Source organism: Hyperolius riggenbachi, chromosome 1 (assembly GCF_040937935.1).
Source record: "Hyperolius riggenbachi isolate aHypRig1 chromosome 1, aHypRig1.pri, whole genome shotgun sequence".
In the NCBI taxonomy this organism is placed as follows: Eukaryota; Metazoa; Chordata; class Amphibia; order Anura; family Hyperoliidae; genus Hyperolius; species Hyperolius riggenbachi.
In genome coordinates, this window is record NC_090646.1 from 252182833 (window position 1) to 252197309 (window position 14477).

Consider the following 14477-nt stretch of genomic DNA (forward strand, 5'->3'; position numbering starts at 1 on the left):
TCTGCCAACATTCAATAAAAATTTTCGAAACTAAAAAGATTACTACAAGTTTTACACAGCTATTGATATAGATGAGACTACTTTTGATCGTATTCTACATAACACAACTATTATATACTTTTAATTATATAGTTAGAAGATTGATGATTGCTTGGCTATAAAGTACTTGATGAGATGGAATACTGTCAGAAGGAAACACTACTTGGAACTGTTCATATTTTGTATATATGCTGTATGATAAGCAAATACATTTTTATATAAAATCATATACTGAGTGCTCTGATTCATTTCAAGGTATACCGTCAATCTATAATTACTGTTATAGAGGGTTCAGACCCCACTATGCCGGATTTATATGATAGCAACGCTTTAAGGGCTGGTCTTTTACTGAGTTAGCAATCATGAAAAAGGCAAGAACCGCCCAGGTTTTTGACAGATGGAGAAGGAGAACCTTCTCTCTACATTGTGGTGATGTTGTTTTTTTTTACCACTAAAAAATAACTTTTATAAATAGGCCAAAATTCTTTTTGCAGTGTACTGATGAATAAAATTGGAAACAAACAGATTTTTCAGTTTAAAAAAAAAAACTGTTGACCAATTAAAAAAAACAAAAAAACTTTTAATTGAGTAAGGGCATTACAGTAAGAATGCAAATAATTCAGGTATGCATAATTAGGGTATACTGCCAATAATTTTATCTAAATTAAAAAGAAGTTTTGATTGAATACAACCAATTACACGGGTCACACTAAGGGCAACAACTGTAATAATCTTAGAAAAACTGTACTACACCATGATGATGCCTGTCTGAAATATATATTGCTGCATTTTTTCCACATACCCCATTCTCAATGACTCCAGGAATGTGAGTTTCCAGATCCACTGAATATTAATATTTTTTCAATTCAGTAGGCTTTACAGAAAACACACTATGTTTACTGTAAAATGAAGAGCAAGTATCTATAAGAGTAAGTCACTATACTTCCAGCAGAAACAAACATTTTTCTGCACTTTTTTATTAGGAGAAGCTTGGTAATTCCCAGCCTTTTATAGGTTTCTGGTCACAATGTATAAACACTACATCACCTTTAGCAATCAAAGAGTTGTTATGGTTCCCTTAGTCACTGAAGCAACAAAACAGGGTTTGGTTTGCTGCTTTCACAAAAAAAAAATATGCTGGCCACATTACAGCCACTGCATGATAAATAATGAGATTAAAGCAAGTCAGAACCAATTTTGTTTTTACTTGCTCGCATCTCTCCTATGTTCTTACAAACAGGAGCAGGGAGGTCCAGAGCTGTAAGGGGGACCCAACGTCTACTTCACTCCCTCCATTAAAGTCACCCATCCTTCAGATCAGGTGTTATTTGCAGCTACACTTGTTATGGGTGTGAAGCTTACGATGTCCACACTTGTTTTATGACCCTTGCAAGATGGGCTCTTTCAGACTGTGAGGGTCACAAGTGGTAGGCAAGGCAAAGGGTGTGAACATTGAAGGACCCTATCAAAATTATTTACATCCCTGCTTACAAGTGTGTGCATGGGAGCTGCCAAGTTGCTTTTATAGAAATTCTGAAAATGACATTGCCTGACACTTTTTTTTTTTTACTGGAAATGGTTAATTTCTATCTCTAAACTTCTCTTAAAATATAAACATCAGTTGGTAAAATCTAAGTTAACCACTTGCGTGCCAGTAGTCTCTGGTCTCTTAAAGGACCAGAGACTGCAGGTACAAAAAATGGGGCTTACCGACATCTCCTCGCATGGATCCACCACTCTTGCCATTTACCCATCGCTGAAGCCCACTCGCATTGTGATCACAGGGTCTGGAATCAATAAAATTGGCTCCTAACTGGCTTAAGGAGCTCTACTGTCATGGTGACAGCAAGGTGAGTGGGCTACAGCAGCAGGAGAGCGGTGTGACCGGCATTAACGGCGAGAGCATAAGGTGTGAAGATTGAAATCTACAGCCTTGCAGGGACAACAGGTCCTAAACAGGGTGCAGATTTCAATCAGCCTGGTCCAGAAGCAGTTAAAGGGAACCAGAAATGTAGGAACCTTAAAAATGGAAAAAGATTTTATACAAACCTGGGGCTTCCTTCAGTCCCATCCACTCCCACGTCGCCGTCCTCTGATGCCTCTATCAGCCGGTACCGGGTCCCGTCACTTCCGCTGAACGCGACCAGTTTTCCGCATCCACAGGGACTCCCTCCGTCTCTTTACGCATGCGCCTGCACAATACGGAGGGAGCGCACTGTGCTTGCGTCGATTGGCCCTGACTGGCCGAAATGCCGGGACCCGGTACCGGCGGTTAGAGGCAGCGGAGAAAGGCGGCGTGCGAGCGATCCAGGCTGATGGGGCTGGAGGAAGCCCCAGGTATGTATAAATCTATTTATTCATTTGTCTCTCGTTCTCTTTAAGGACTACGTCAGCAGGGTCGAATGCAGTGGCGTAGCTAAGGAGCCGTGTGCCCCGATGCAAGCACTCTATAAATAACAATTGGTACGGCGCACCAAAACCTGCCAATGGCAACTACAGTGTCAGCGGTGCAAGAAGGGGATGGGGAACAGTTTGTTAATGATTACTACTATTCAAAGTATCTATAGAAGTGCTTACTATGAGCACAGGACCAATAAAGAGCTAATACTGTAGTTGAGGGAGGGCCCTTCGGGCCCCTCTGGACCAAGCGCCTCGATGTGGTCGCTACTCGCTACCTCTGCACCCCCTATTGCTACGCCACTGGTCCAATGTCAACAATCTCAGAATTTAGATGATTAAAATATCCTTATCCATTCAACACAGCTTGAGATCAGCAAACAAAAGGTATGTGTGGAATAGTCTTCATGACTGAAAACACCCTAAGCATTTATTTGCGAAAGGATGCAGGCAGGGCCGGCCCTGGACTTTTTGCCGCCTGAGGCAAATTTTGAAAAAATTGTCCCCCCCCCCGCCCCCGTGGGGGGCCACCGAGCTGGAGGGGTAGCGGGCAGGACGGGGGTATTGGGCCTAGCAGTGGGGAGGGGGGTCGGACCCCCCTCCCTCGCCTGGGTCCCCCGATCTGCGCTCCCCTCCAGCTTTAAATAGCGAGTAAGCAGCCGTCCAGCCGACAGTAAGAGGCACGTGCGGGGGGTCACTCACCCTTCTCGTTCCAACACGCGCTCCACTGACGTCACTTCCTGCAACGCCGGCCACGTACAATACAGTGGGCGGCGTTGCAGGAAGTGACGTCAGTGGAGCGCACGCTGGAACGAGGAAGAGGTGAGTGATCCCCCGCCCGTGCCTCTTACTGTCGGCTGGATGGCTGCTTACTCGCTATTTAAAGCTGGAGGGGAGCGGAGGACGGGGGACCCAGGCGAGGGAGGGGGGGTCCAACCCCCCTCCCCACTGCTAGGCCCAATACCCCCGTCCTGCCCGCTACCCCTCCAGCTCGGCGGCCGCCCCCCCCACCCCCGCACCCACGGAAGGGCGGATGCCGCCCCTAGAAGTTTGCCGGCTGAGGCAAAAGTTTCACCCCGCCTCATGAGCGGGCCAGCCTTGGATGCAGGTACACTTTTAAAAAACTCCATCATCCAATTCCTTCAAAAGAGCCACACAGTGGTTTAAAAACAAACAAGATGCATCATTTGTAGCCATGATAGTACATTCAATGCTCCATAGTTTTATTTTTTCCTTTTGTTGCTGTCACTTACAGTAGGTTGTTAAAATCTGACATATCTGACAGCTTTTTGAGTAGTCCATCTCCTCACAGGGATTCTCATGTTTTTTGTTATTTTTTAATGCACCTACTGGTCGGCAATAATTCAGTTCTGGTTCGCTATTGTGCCCCGCGCCCACTCTAACTTACCCTGCCATCCACTCTGGGATGTCTGCATGCCATAATTGAAGGGATTGTTCATGGACATGTCTTGCCATTAAAGTAAATCAACTTCAACAGAAGTGCCAGGCTATTTTGTTCTTCATTTGTTTTATAACTGCCACAATAGTGTGTAAGCGTGTAGGAAGATGGCTGGCATCCTTAAATAAACCCTTACCAGGAAGTGCATTTGTAAAGAATAAAATAAGTAAAGAGAATCCCCCATAAGACGATGGATTAGTCCAAAACTTGTCATATCTTTACTGCCTACTATAACCAACAGCAACATAGGAGAAAAGTAATTTCTAGCACATTTTACTCTGGGAGAAATGTACTTCTAATGTCTGTGTATTTTACATTTTCAGGGTAGTGGTCATTTAAACTAGGTGAGGTGAAACAGGAAGTATGCTTTGAATGACCCTGCTTACTCCTTTTGCATACATTGGACCATTACATTCTATATCAAAGGGTTTACTTTTAAATTGTTCTGTATCAACAGTGTATGTACAGCAAACTCTAATTCTGATACTTTTGTGCTTTTATTTTAGAATGAAGAAGGCTTTGGACATGATGAAAATGCAGACCATGTGCCAGCAAATGCAGATGAGACATATGAAATGTCTAATGAGGTAACTTCTATCTTTCTCTTTTCTTGATGTTGCTTACCTTACCTATGTTTCAATAGAAACGTATGAAACTACATAAATGGAAATACTTCCTGCCTATATAATTCAGTACATTATCATTAAAGATAATTTAATATGGCTGATCTGCAAGTTTCTGAATAGCTGATTAAAATCATGTGATCATGTCACCTTTGCTGCCTATGAAGGTTAGCAGACATCAGATATGATCATACAATCTCTACCAATTGTACACCTGCGCTATAACTGTTGCCCATAATGATTGGTACTTGATCCCTGACCCTAGGGCCAAAGTTAGGCCCCAACTTAGCTGCAGCCAAAGGATATGTAATGTTGCTGGTGGGGAAGGAGGGGCATAGTGGTTTTGGGTGGGAGGGACATTGATGGAGTGCAAAATTGTGGCAAGGGAGAACAGTCCAAATGTCCATACCTTCTTCACATAGTGCAGCTCCTTTACTTTTGTAATGAACATGCAGTCTCCCAGGAAGCAGCACAACCCTCCTCAACCTAACTTTAGATAAATACATGACCAGCTTGCTTACAATATAAATCAGATAAAATAATTTACAAAGAGAATTTTATTTATTAATGTTTGCTTTAGTAGTATGTGTTCCTTCACCCTCCTGCCACTGCCCTTTCTATATCCAGGACTCTCCCTCAGTTGCCACTTACACAACACACATTCTTTCACAGTTGACTCTTCCATTCCTAGTGCCCTCCTGACACAGGTCTACAACCAGCACTCTCCCACTTGTGCCACTTCCACAACAAGCACCCTTCCACCACTGCCTCTTCCACAGCTGGCACCCTATGCCTACTGGGTACATTTAAAAAAGGCTTTGCAAAAAAATGGCGCAGGGTAATGCCGATAATGACATCTTGCTCATAAGGTTATTTAAAGGGAACCAGAGCTGAAAATAATAAAGATTCTATACATACCTGGGGCTTCCTCCAGCCCTATACGCGCTGATCGATCCCACGCTGCCATCCTCCTCTGCTCGCAGCTACGAGAACCGGCTCCACGCTGTTCCATCAGTCGGAGCCAGTCTAGCGTAGCAAAAGTGCGCCGTTTGCGTATCTCTGCAGCAGTGTATGGAGAGATACGTAGAGGGCGCACTTCTCCAGCGTAGCCCGGCTCCGATGACATGACTGACCGGAGCCGGTTCTCCTAGATGAGGGCAGCGGCGGACGGCGGTGTGGGATTGATCAGTGCATACGGGGCTGGAGGAAGCCCCAGGTATGTATAAAAGCTTTTTCATTTTTTCAGCTAGGGAACATCTCTGGTTCCCTTTAACCAGGGGTCTCAAACTCAATTTACCCGGGGGCCGCAGGAGGCAAAGTCAGGATGAGGCTGGGCCGCATAAGGGAGTTCACGTGTCCCCGCCGCAAAACGAGGGCTGCAGAGCCCCCAAATCGCCCCGCGGGGCAATCCGCCGGCATTTCCTGGAAGGGGCAGAGCTTTCAGCTTCAGCTCTGCCCCTCCTGACGTCAATCGCGGTGGATCGCCGCCTCTGCCCGCCCCTCTCACTCTTCCTTCACAGAGAGGGGCGGGGGAGAGGTGGCGATCCATTCGGCGATTGACGTCAGGAGGGGCAGGGCTACAGCTGGAAGCTCTGCCCCTCAGCGCAGTCGTGGATGTTTGCGCGGGGGATTTGGGGGTCTGCAGTCCTTGTTTAGCGGCGGGGATGCGGCGGATTACTTGGGAGCACTGAAGCGAACTATAAGGTAAAATGGGCAAATATAGTTCCCTTCCATGTCTCTTTTGCTTTTGCCGGCAGGCAGGGCCGGTTTAAGCAACAATGGGGCCCCAGAGCAAAATAAACCTGCCCTCCCCCCAACAGATACCCTGGAACAAAAATCGGCATTAAGGGACCTTTTTTTGCAGCTGGTATAGTCAGGGTGTGAAGCCCCAATCGGTCGGAGCTCCACATTCTGGCTATCCCAGCCTGCATGGGGGACAAGGGGTTAAAAAGTTTCAGGAGGGGGGACCCCACATAATTTTTTTAAAAAAATTCCCACACTCTAAACATAAAAGAAAAAATTGGGAAAATAGGAAAAAATGCCAGGAATCTTCATACAGCCATATTGCGGCTGTATAGCGATCCCTGGCCAAAGTGCTGCGGCTGCGTATGGACCCCCTGGAAACCCTGTCAGGAAATGTATTGCTCTTTCTTTTGATACATGTAAAAGTACACTGCCGTTAGGCTTGCTACTAAAAGTGACATTTACCGCATTTAAAAGTATACTATTTTCCTTCGAAACTTTAAAACCGATTTTCTCAAAAACTATAAAGTCTTTTTGAAAAATTGTTTTTTCCTCTTATTCCTAATGATCTCCTTAACATATCCTGCAAATTTAGGGTTTCTAGCATTTAAGGTGGATTTGCTATTAACCATTAAAGTCGGCGGGTTTTTAAATGTGTATTTTTTTCCTTTGCAACTTTAAAATCGATTTTCTCAAAAACTATAAGGCCGATTTGATTTTTTTTTTCCTCTTGTAGCCACTGGGGGCCCTTACAAGCTCTGGGGCCCTGGGGCCACAAAATATTGTATCAAGGGCCGCAAATGGCCCGCGGGCCGCGAGTTTGAGACCCCTGCCTTTAACCCTCCTGGCGGTTTATTAAAATCTGCCAGGGGGGCAGCAAAGCAGTTTCTTTTAAAAAAAAAAAAAAAAAAATTTCTTTTAGCGAGACAAGGTCTCGCTACATGATAGCTGCTGCTCAGCGGCATCCCCCCCAGCCCCTCCGATCACCTCCGGCAATTGGAGATCAGGAGATCCCGTTCAAAGAACGGGATCTCCTGGAGGGCTTCCCCCGTCAGAAATGTCCTAAAATGTTGAATAACCTTAGTAACAAAATGTCATTGCCAGCATCTCTCATACATTACCTGGTCCTGGCATTCGCATCTCCTTCACTTACTGTTTAGTTTGCAGGAGTCCTGCAGCTGACCAATCACCATGTGAGGACTAATGTCGCATGGTTATTCCCTGGTTGCAGGACAGCTGCAAAGTAACAACAAGAAAGTGGATAATCGCCTGGGAGCAGGTAGTGTATACCTATATCTCTGCCCTACCCTCACATTGAACCCTCCATCTACTTGTGCCTAAACCTAACAATTCCCCCCCATCCGCCTAGCCCTGGACTACTCTACCCCCGCTGCCTAACACTAACCCCCTGCTTGCATCTGCTCTCTACCACCATAAGCAGTAATAGCACAAACCGTAATTAGCAGCAAGAAGGTTAAATTCTGCTGCCCGATAAGTAGCAGGCACCTAGCGCCTGCTATTTATCGGACGCCATAATTTAACCTCCTTGCCGCTAATTGCGGCTTGTACTATTGCTGCCTATGGCAGAGCCATTTTTATAGGCACTAGTCATGCACCATATTTATCTGCTCCCCTGTCTACTGCCTTTGCTATAGCCAGCACCCTCCTGCCAATGCCTGTTTCACATCACGTACCCTCCTACCACTGTCTCTTCCACATCTTCCAACCACCCACCAGCATCATCTAACGATTGTTCTTCAAAATAACTTATTATTTTGCCATTGCAACTTCCACAAATATTTTGGGGGGCCAATATCAATTCTCACATATGGAGGAGGGGGTCAGAGGGATGGCGTTATGGCACACAATGGAATAGGAGGGGTAAGATGTCGAACAATCGGCTCAGACTGTGCTTGGTTGAGGTGATCTGGCACTCGAGATATATTGGCGATGCATCAAGGCCACACATTCGATTCTCGGCAGAGGTAGCCCAGCAGAAAACTCTCTAGCCTGTGTACTTGACTTAACATAGGGACCTGAACTGTTCCGAATGCTTTCAAAATCATTAACATACATTGATACAATTATTCACTCCTTCATTAGTATATTTAAAGTTAACAAAAATTAAGTAATTGCAAGTATTTTAAAATTAACTGAATGAAGTCTAAGATGAGTAAAAACAAGTAGAAAAAAAGACAGAAAAAGCAAATCAAAACTGAATCCTGTTACCTCCCTTCTGTCTCAGCTGCTACCATGGTGATGCACACACAGCAGCAATTAAAAAGATGCTCCAAATAAGGAAGGCTCGATGGTAGAACATATGGGTTGTTTCATTTAGAGTTTTTACAGATCCATGCTTTACTGGCTGTACTTCAAGCATGGAAAAATACACAGGCTATTGTTTGGGCTTTAACAAACCCTACTTGAAAGCATTGTGTGAATAATCAAGCACCTTGTACACATCAAAAAACCTAATATACTCATATACCTTTATATATTTGTAGAAAATATAACTACACCATCTTGCCTTGTTTACATTTACATATTAAATCAATTCTGCTCTCTGGTATTAATACTTCTTATAGACTTCACATGTATTTAGCTTTTGTAGATGCTAGGTTGATATGAAACAAAACAATGATACTGAGTACTTTTATAAAATAGTTATGTCCCTTGGAATAGATCCAAATTGACCAAGAAACAAGACCACAGATAAGGCATAGTTAGAGATATGAATATATTTTAAACTTAACTGGATTTTTGTTTTATTTCACAAAAGGGTTGTTCAAATGGTGTTGTGTTTTCTTTTAATACTTGTAATCACTATTTTGGTTGCTCTTGGGTAGAGGTAGGTCAACAGATAGCAAACGGGGCTTCTGAAATTAGCCACACCTCCTCCTTGGAGGAATAACAGTGGGGAAAACCCTCTGGTTCCTCTACTTTGGGAGAAGAGTGGTGTGCAAGAGGGGAAGGATTTACTGCAAGCCCTTAAAAGCCCCTCAGTATGGAAAGGGTTGGATGCCATGGAGGCTGGGTGGCTTGGTGTGTGGTCGGTGTCAATCAAATCAATCAAGGCGTTCCAATAGTATTACCAATTCGCATAACTGTGTCTGGTAAAGATTTTAGAAGATATCTATTTGAAAATTAATGAAAGTGGTGCCACCACTACTTTTGTACTGATGATTGTAGTAGAAAACGATGTGGCTGGTGATCCCCACCAATCCCTTCCATGCCCTTTCCATCAGAGTCAGTCAATTGAGGCCCTTGCTGTAATCACTTTTTTTCAGTTTCAGGGGTTTATTAAACAGAATGTCTAATACATTAAAAAATTTCATACTATGTATCTGAAATGTTGGTGTAGTGCACATATGTATAAGATATATGTGTGCACACAGATAAAATACAATTCTAATTGCCAGGTGTTGCTTTACTAGAGTTACAGTGGCCACAATCCTTGAATAAAGTCTAAGGCCGGGGTCCACAGGAGCATTTTCAGTGGTGCTATTGGTTCACCAGCGATCCCAAAATGTCAGTGGATGGGAACCCACACCCATGATTGAGATTTGGCCAAAACACAGGTCTTGCAGCATTTTTTGAGCTTTTGCACTCCAATACAAAAGATAAGAGCTCTGCAAAATCACTTTTGAATCGCTAACAAAAGCAATTTTGCAGTGACTTTGTGGTTGATTTTTTTTGTTTACATAAAGTTTAAACTACTTGCCAGGTCTTCCAATTTTGGGCTTCTGGTGTGTAGCCCCACCCCCTAGCACAAAAGGTCATCTGCACTTCTCTAATTGGAGATAGAGAAGTACCTAGGACCTCTGTGTTAGTGGGTGGGCTATACTCCGAAAGTTGGAGGCAACGAACCTCGGGAGGCCCAGTAAGTATTTTTAACTTCTGAGGCGCTGTAGAATCGCCTGCAGTACATTATTACAGAGCTTCCAACAATGCATAAATCGCACTGGGGATCATCCTCGGGATCGCTGCACAAAGCGCTTGCACAATTGCAAGCGTAGCAATGATCCCCAGTGGGCACCAGGCCTAAAAAATCTAAACCTACAGTGTGCGCAGGTGTCTCTTCATATATGGTCTCCTCTTCAGCAATCTGGCTGGACAGATCTCTGACCACCAACTGCTATTTTTCACTTAAAAAAAAGTATGGAGCACTACTCCCTTGCCCTTTCCTTTCCACATAACATAACAGGCAAAATGTGTCTGTGCATCATTGGCTATGAAAATGCCACCTGAAATGATCCCTAATGATATACTCCAGCAGCAAATATAGAGTTTCTGTATTTAGGTTGAAACTAAGAGGCGGGAGGAGTAGCACAGTGCAGCTGAGAGGAGAGCACAGCAGTAACCTATCTGCTCAGTGTGCTGATGGACGTTTAAAACATTTGAAAGTCTCTGGTGTGCCCTTGAAAATAATTAGGCCACTTTGTTGTCTTGCTGGGGCATCCAGAGCCATTTAAGTCACAAGGCTAGCAGAAGAAAATGACAAATGCTTTGTCAGTTACAACATTTCACAATCACATCTGCTGTATTTTAAGTCTATATTAGATGTTTGCCTAGAATTGACCTTCAGTCTGTGGTCCATGGAAATAATTCATTACCATGCTGTATTTACTCTACTTTGTAAATGGTATTTACAGTATACTTTCTTTGCATGGTGTTAAAACTAGTAGTAATCTCTGTTTATGCCAGTTGTTGCAGTCCTCCTTAACATATTTTATCACAGCTCAAGCTTCAGTACTGAATGTCACATTGTTACTGCAATAAACAGAGTTTTAATTGTGATGAAGTTGCTACTGTTTAACTCGGAGAAGTTCTTTGCGCACATAAAAGATTTATTGTTGATGCTCTATTTACTGTGCTTTTCTTTGAATTGTGTAGGAGGGGTATCAAGATTACGATCCCGAAGCATGAAGACTGTGAGCAAGTGGCATGAACGTTGATATTCATAATACATTCCAATGTACTTTGGTCTCAGATTTTATTTCTTTTTATTTATTAACTGTATATGGAAGTCTTCCATTAGCTTCTAAAGTACCATTAATCAGAGGGGCTGATTTACCAAGTCAGGGGCAAAGAAAACTGGAGCTAACATAGTGCATACGTGGAGCATCCAAACAGAACCTTTATTTAACAGCTGAAATCTTATTGGTTGTTCTGGCCAACTTCTGCACATTTGCTCCTGCTATCTTTGCACTTGCCTAAAGGACAATTATCGCAAAAAATAATAATAATGAAAATACACACATATAAATGTACATTTCTCCCTTATTAAAATGTACTATACATGACTTTTATTGTTTTGAACTAGTCCATCTCCTCACAGAGGATGTTCAGTTATTTTTTTATTCACAAACACATTTACTGAAATGCAGTTGCTCATTTCAACTTCCAAAATAGCTTGCAAATAAGTAGGCTAGCTGACATATCTGTATACATCCTTTCCAGTGAGTGCTTTTGTGCTTTTATAAAGAACAAAGGTCATACTGAGAATCTCCCATGAGTAGATGGACTAGTCCAAAATCTGTCAGCGTTTTACTACCTACTGTAGTGACAGCAACATATAGTGCATTTTACCCTGGGAGAAATGTATATCCTACATGTAGGTGTTTAAAATGTTTAAAAAATGTGCGCTAGTAGTCCTTTAATAAATCCCTCCCCCAGTCTGGTTATTGATTCCACTCCAGTGACAAGATCATCAGCCAAAGGGGTATATGTGTGCTATGGATGGGTTGACTTCAAAAGAAATAAAACAAAAAAAATCACCCAAGTGTCTATTAATGTTCGATTTTCTGCTTGTATTCTAACTTGTTTACATGTGATTTTGTATTGTTTCTACTTTCCTACGTTTTGATTGTTGAATATGTTACTTAATGTCTAACTCAGCTTGATATAGCAAGACTTGTTTGTAAATGTCTACTATTTCTGAGATTCAGCATGAACTATGCACCAAACTGTTTAACTGTCATTCGCTTCAGTTCTAGTAGTGTTTAAGCAAGGTTTTCCAGCCTACCTGGTCACATATTCCTGTACAAATATCCTCTTTGGGAATTGTATACATATGAAACCTGCGTTAGGCTTGACACAGTACCCATTGGTGGGTGATTATCTTACGCAGTGTTACAAATCTTACAACAGTGCTTTTTCTACAGGTTTTGTGGTAAGACCATAGCTGACAAAAATCCCCCCCTCCCCCGCCCCACCCACCCACCACAAGACCTTACATAAGGCCATTAACTGGAGCTCAGACTAGCTCACAGTTTTGTGAGTAGACCTGAGACACAGCCACATGCCACTAAGTGTTGTCAGTGTATACTCACCCCTATGATTTGAAGCTAAAAAGCTTAACACTGCCAACGCATATGTGCTTGTTTCAAACTAAAGATTATCAATTCGTCTAGGAATTTCTCCATCATGAAGCACTCACAGCCACATCCAGTGTTCCATATGTATTCCTCTGGCTTGTCATGATCAACATTCAAAGAAGCAAAGATAGGGCATTATCACATGATTGTGATCAGAAGATCACAGGGAAAACAATCTTCTTGACATCTTGAAGGAGAAATTCTCCTATGAGCATTGGTCATCTCTTTTATAAACATTAACCAAACTTAAAGGGAAATTCCAGCTTTATTGCAAAGGAAGAGATACCTTCAGTTTAGTTATGTTACAATTAATGGCATTATCAATTGACATTGCTTTCTTAATATTTGGATTCAAATGTTTAGTTACTCTACATGGCGCATACTGGCTGTGTCAAGACTGTGTGGTCAAGAGCTTCCTGCCAGTCACTTAGTTTGTGCAGGGATGAAAAATAAGCAACAATTTATGTTTTGTGTAGCATGGGATGTCTTCAATAAAAATTCATGCAGCAAAGAGTACAGGTTCCAGATGAGAAAAGTGATGCAACTCACAGTCAGCATTGGAAATCCAGGTAATCCATAACTACCTGCAAACTGAAACAGACTATAAAGAAAGTGGCGCCAAGCAGTGCACACAGCTCAGCATTGCTGCTGCCTTTAGTGGAGCTCAGAGTGGTGCAGGTAAAGTTTTTTATCTCCACTGCCCCAAAATTTGCTGGATGCATTTCTTACCCTGCTGTTAGTATAACCTGACTCAAATACTTTATGAGTCTCTGAAATGGAACAAGTATACAGATCACCTTTGTAGTTGTTCCAGCTGACAATGAAAATATTACAGAAAGTGATAAATGAGAAAAGAGGTTAAAAATGGCGACCTCCATGTCACTCAGAAAAATATTTTACTTCACACTCACAGGCTCTGATATATAAAAAAAAGCATAAGCTGAAAATATAAAGCTCTTGCCTATGGTAACAAATAAGCCTACAGTAAATGATTATAAAGCATATCATATAAAGCGTATCAATATATACATAGTATTTTTGCAGAGGGTAACAACTAAATTATTTCTGTAATGCCATATATTGTTGTAAAATAAAATGCACAAAGGAAGGAAAAGACATATTTCAAATGTATACATTGTTCTGCAAGTTCACAGTCATAATGGTGCATTCAAATTCTTCGGTACAAAAAGTGATATTTTGAATAAAGCATTGTTTTACTCTATTCTTATTGTACATTATTGTAATTTAACAGATGTTCTGTATTTCATTGTATATAAAGAAATAAATGTTTCTCATGTCATAAAAAGTCAAGCATTGTAATTTGATTTCAACACAAATGTTCAGAGACACAAAAACAGTTCAATCAGTACTCAGTAGACAAGATCCTGTTTTCTCACTCTGGTGTACACAGATGTTGAGCTACTAAGGCACTTCTGAGTGAGACAACATAAGTGTACTGCCATCTATGAACAGGGACGTAACCACCCAGTGGTGGACAAAGCCAACGATGAGCAGAATAAATGAAGCAGGCCTCATGTTAGTGGGCGTGGTCATAACAGATCATGGTTGGATCCAAACAATGCCGATAAGATAAAAGTAAATTAACCTAGGTCACATTCTGTAATCACTGTATTAATGTAGCACACATTTTAAACTTGTATATGACTGAGGTACAAGTTATTACCGCTGTTTCTCTTGAGTTTTAGAGAGAAATGCATGGAGAAAAGCCTAGAGGATAATCAGGCCCTAACTGGTGCAATTGCATGGGCCCTAGAGGACATGGGGCCCCTGTGCAGCTGCACGGCCAGCACGGGCCTAGGCCCACCTCTGTAACTACCC

At 42.4% G+C, this 14477-nt stretch overlaps 1 protein-coding gene across 2 annotated transcripts in view; it reads left to right on the forward strand.

Annotated features, from left to right (window-relative positions):
• The window catches only part of SNCA (synuclein alpha), a 150801-nt gene extending 136961 nt beyond the window's left edge, over positions 1 to 13840 (forward strand). For both annotated transcript variants that reach the window (XM_068271060.1, XM_068271068.1), the window contains exons 5-6: positions 4402 to 4482; positions 11155 to 13840. In XM_068271060.1, the coding sequence (XP_068127161.1) occupies positions 4402 to 4482; positions 11155 to 11187 (114 nt within the window). In that variant the 3' untranslated portion in view covers positions 11188 to 13840. The remainder of the gene's footprint in view (positions 1 to 4401; positions 4483 to 11154) is intronic.
• Positions 13841 to 14477: the final 637 nt, after the last annotated feature.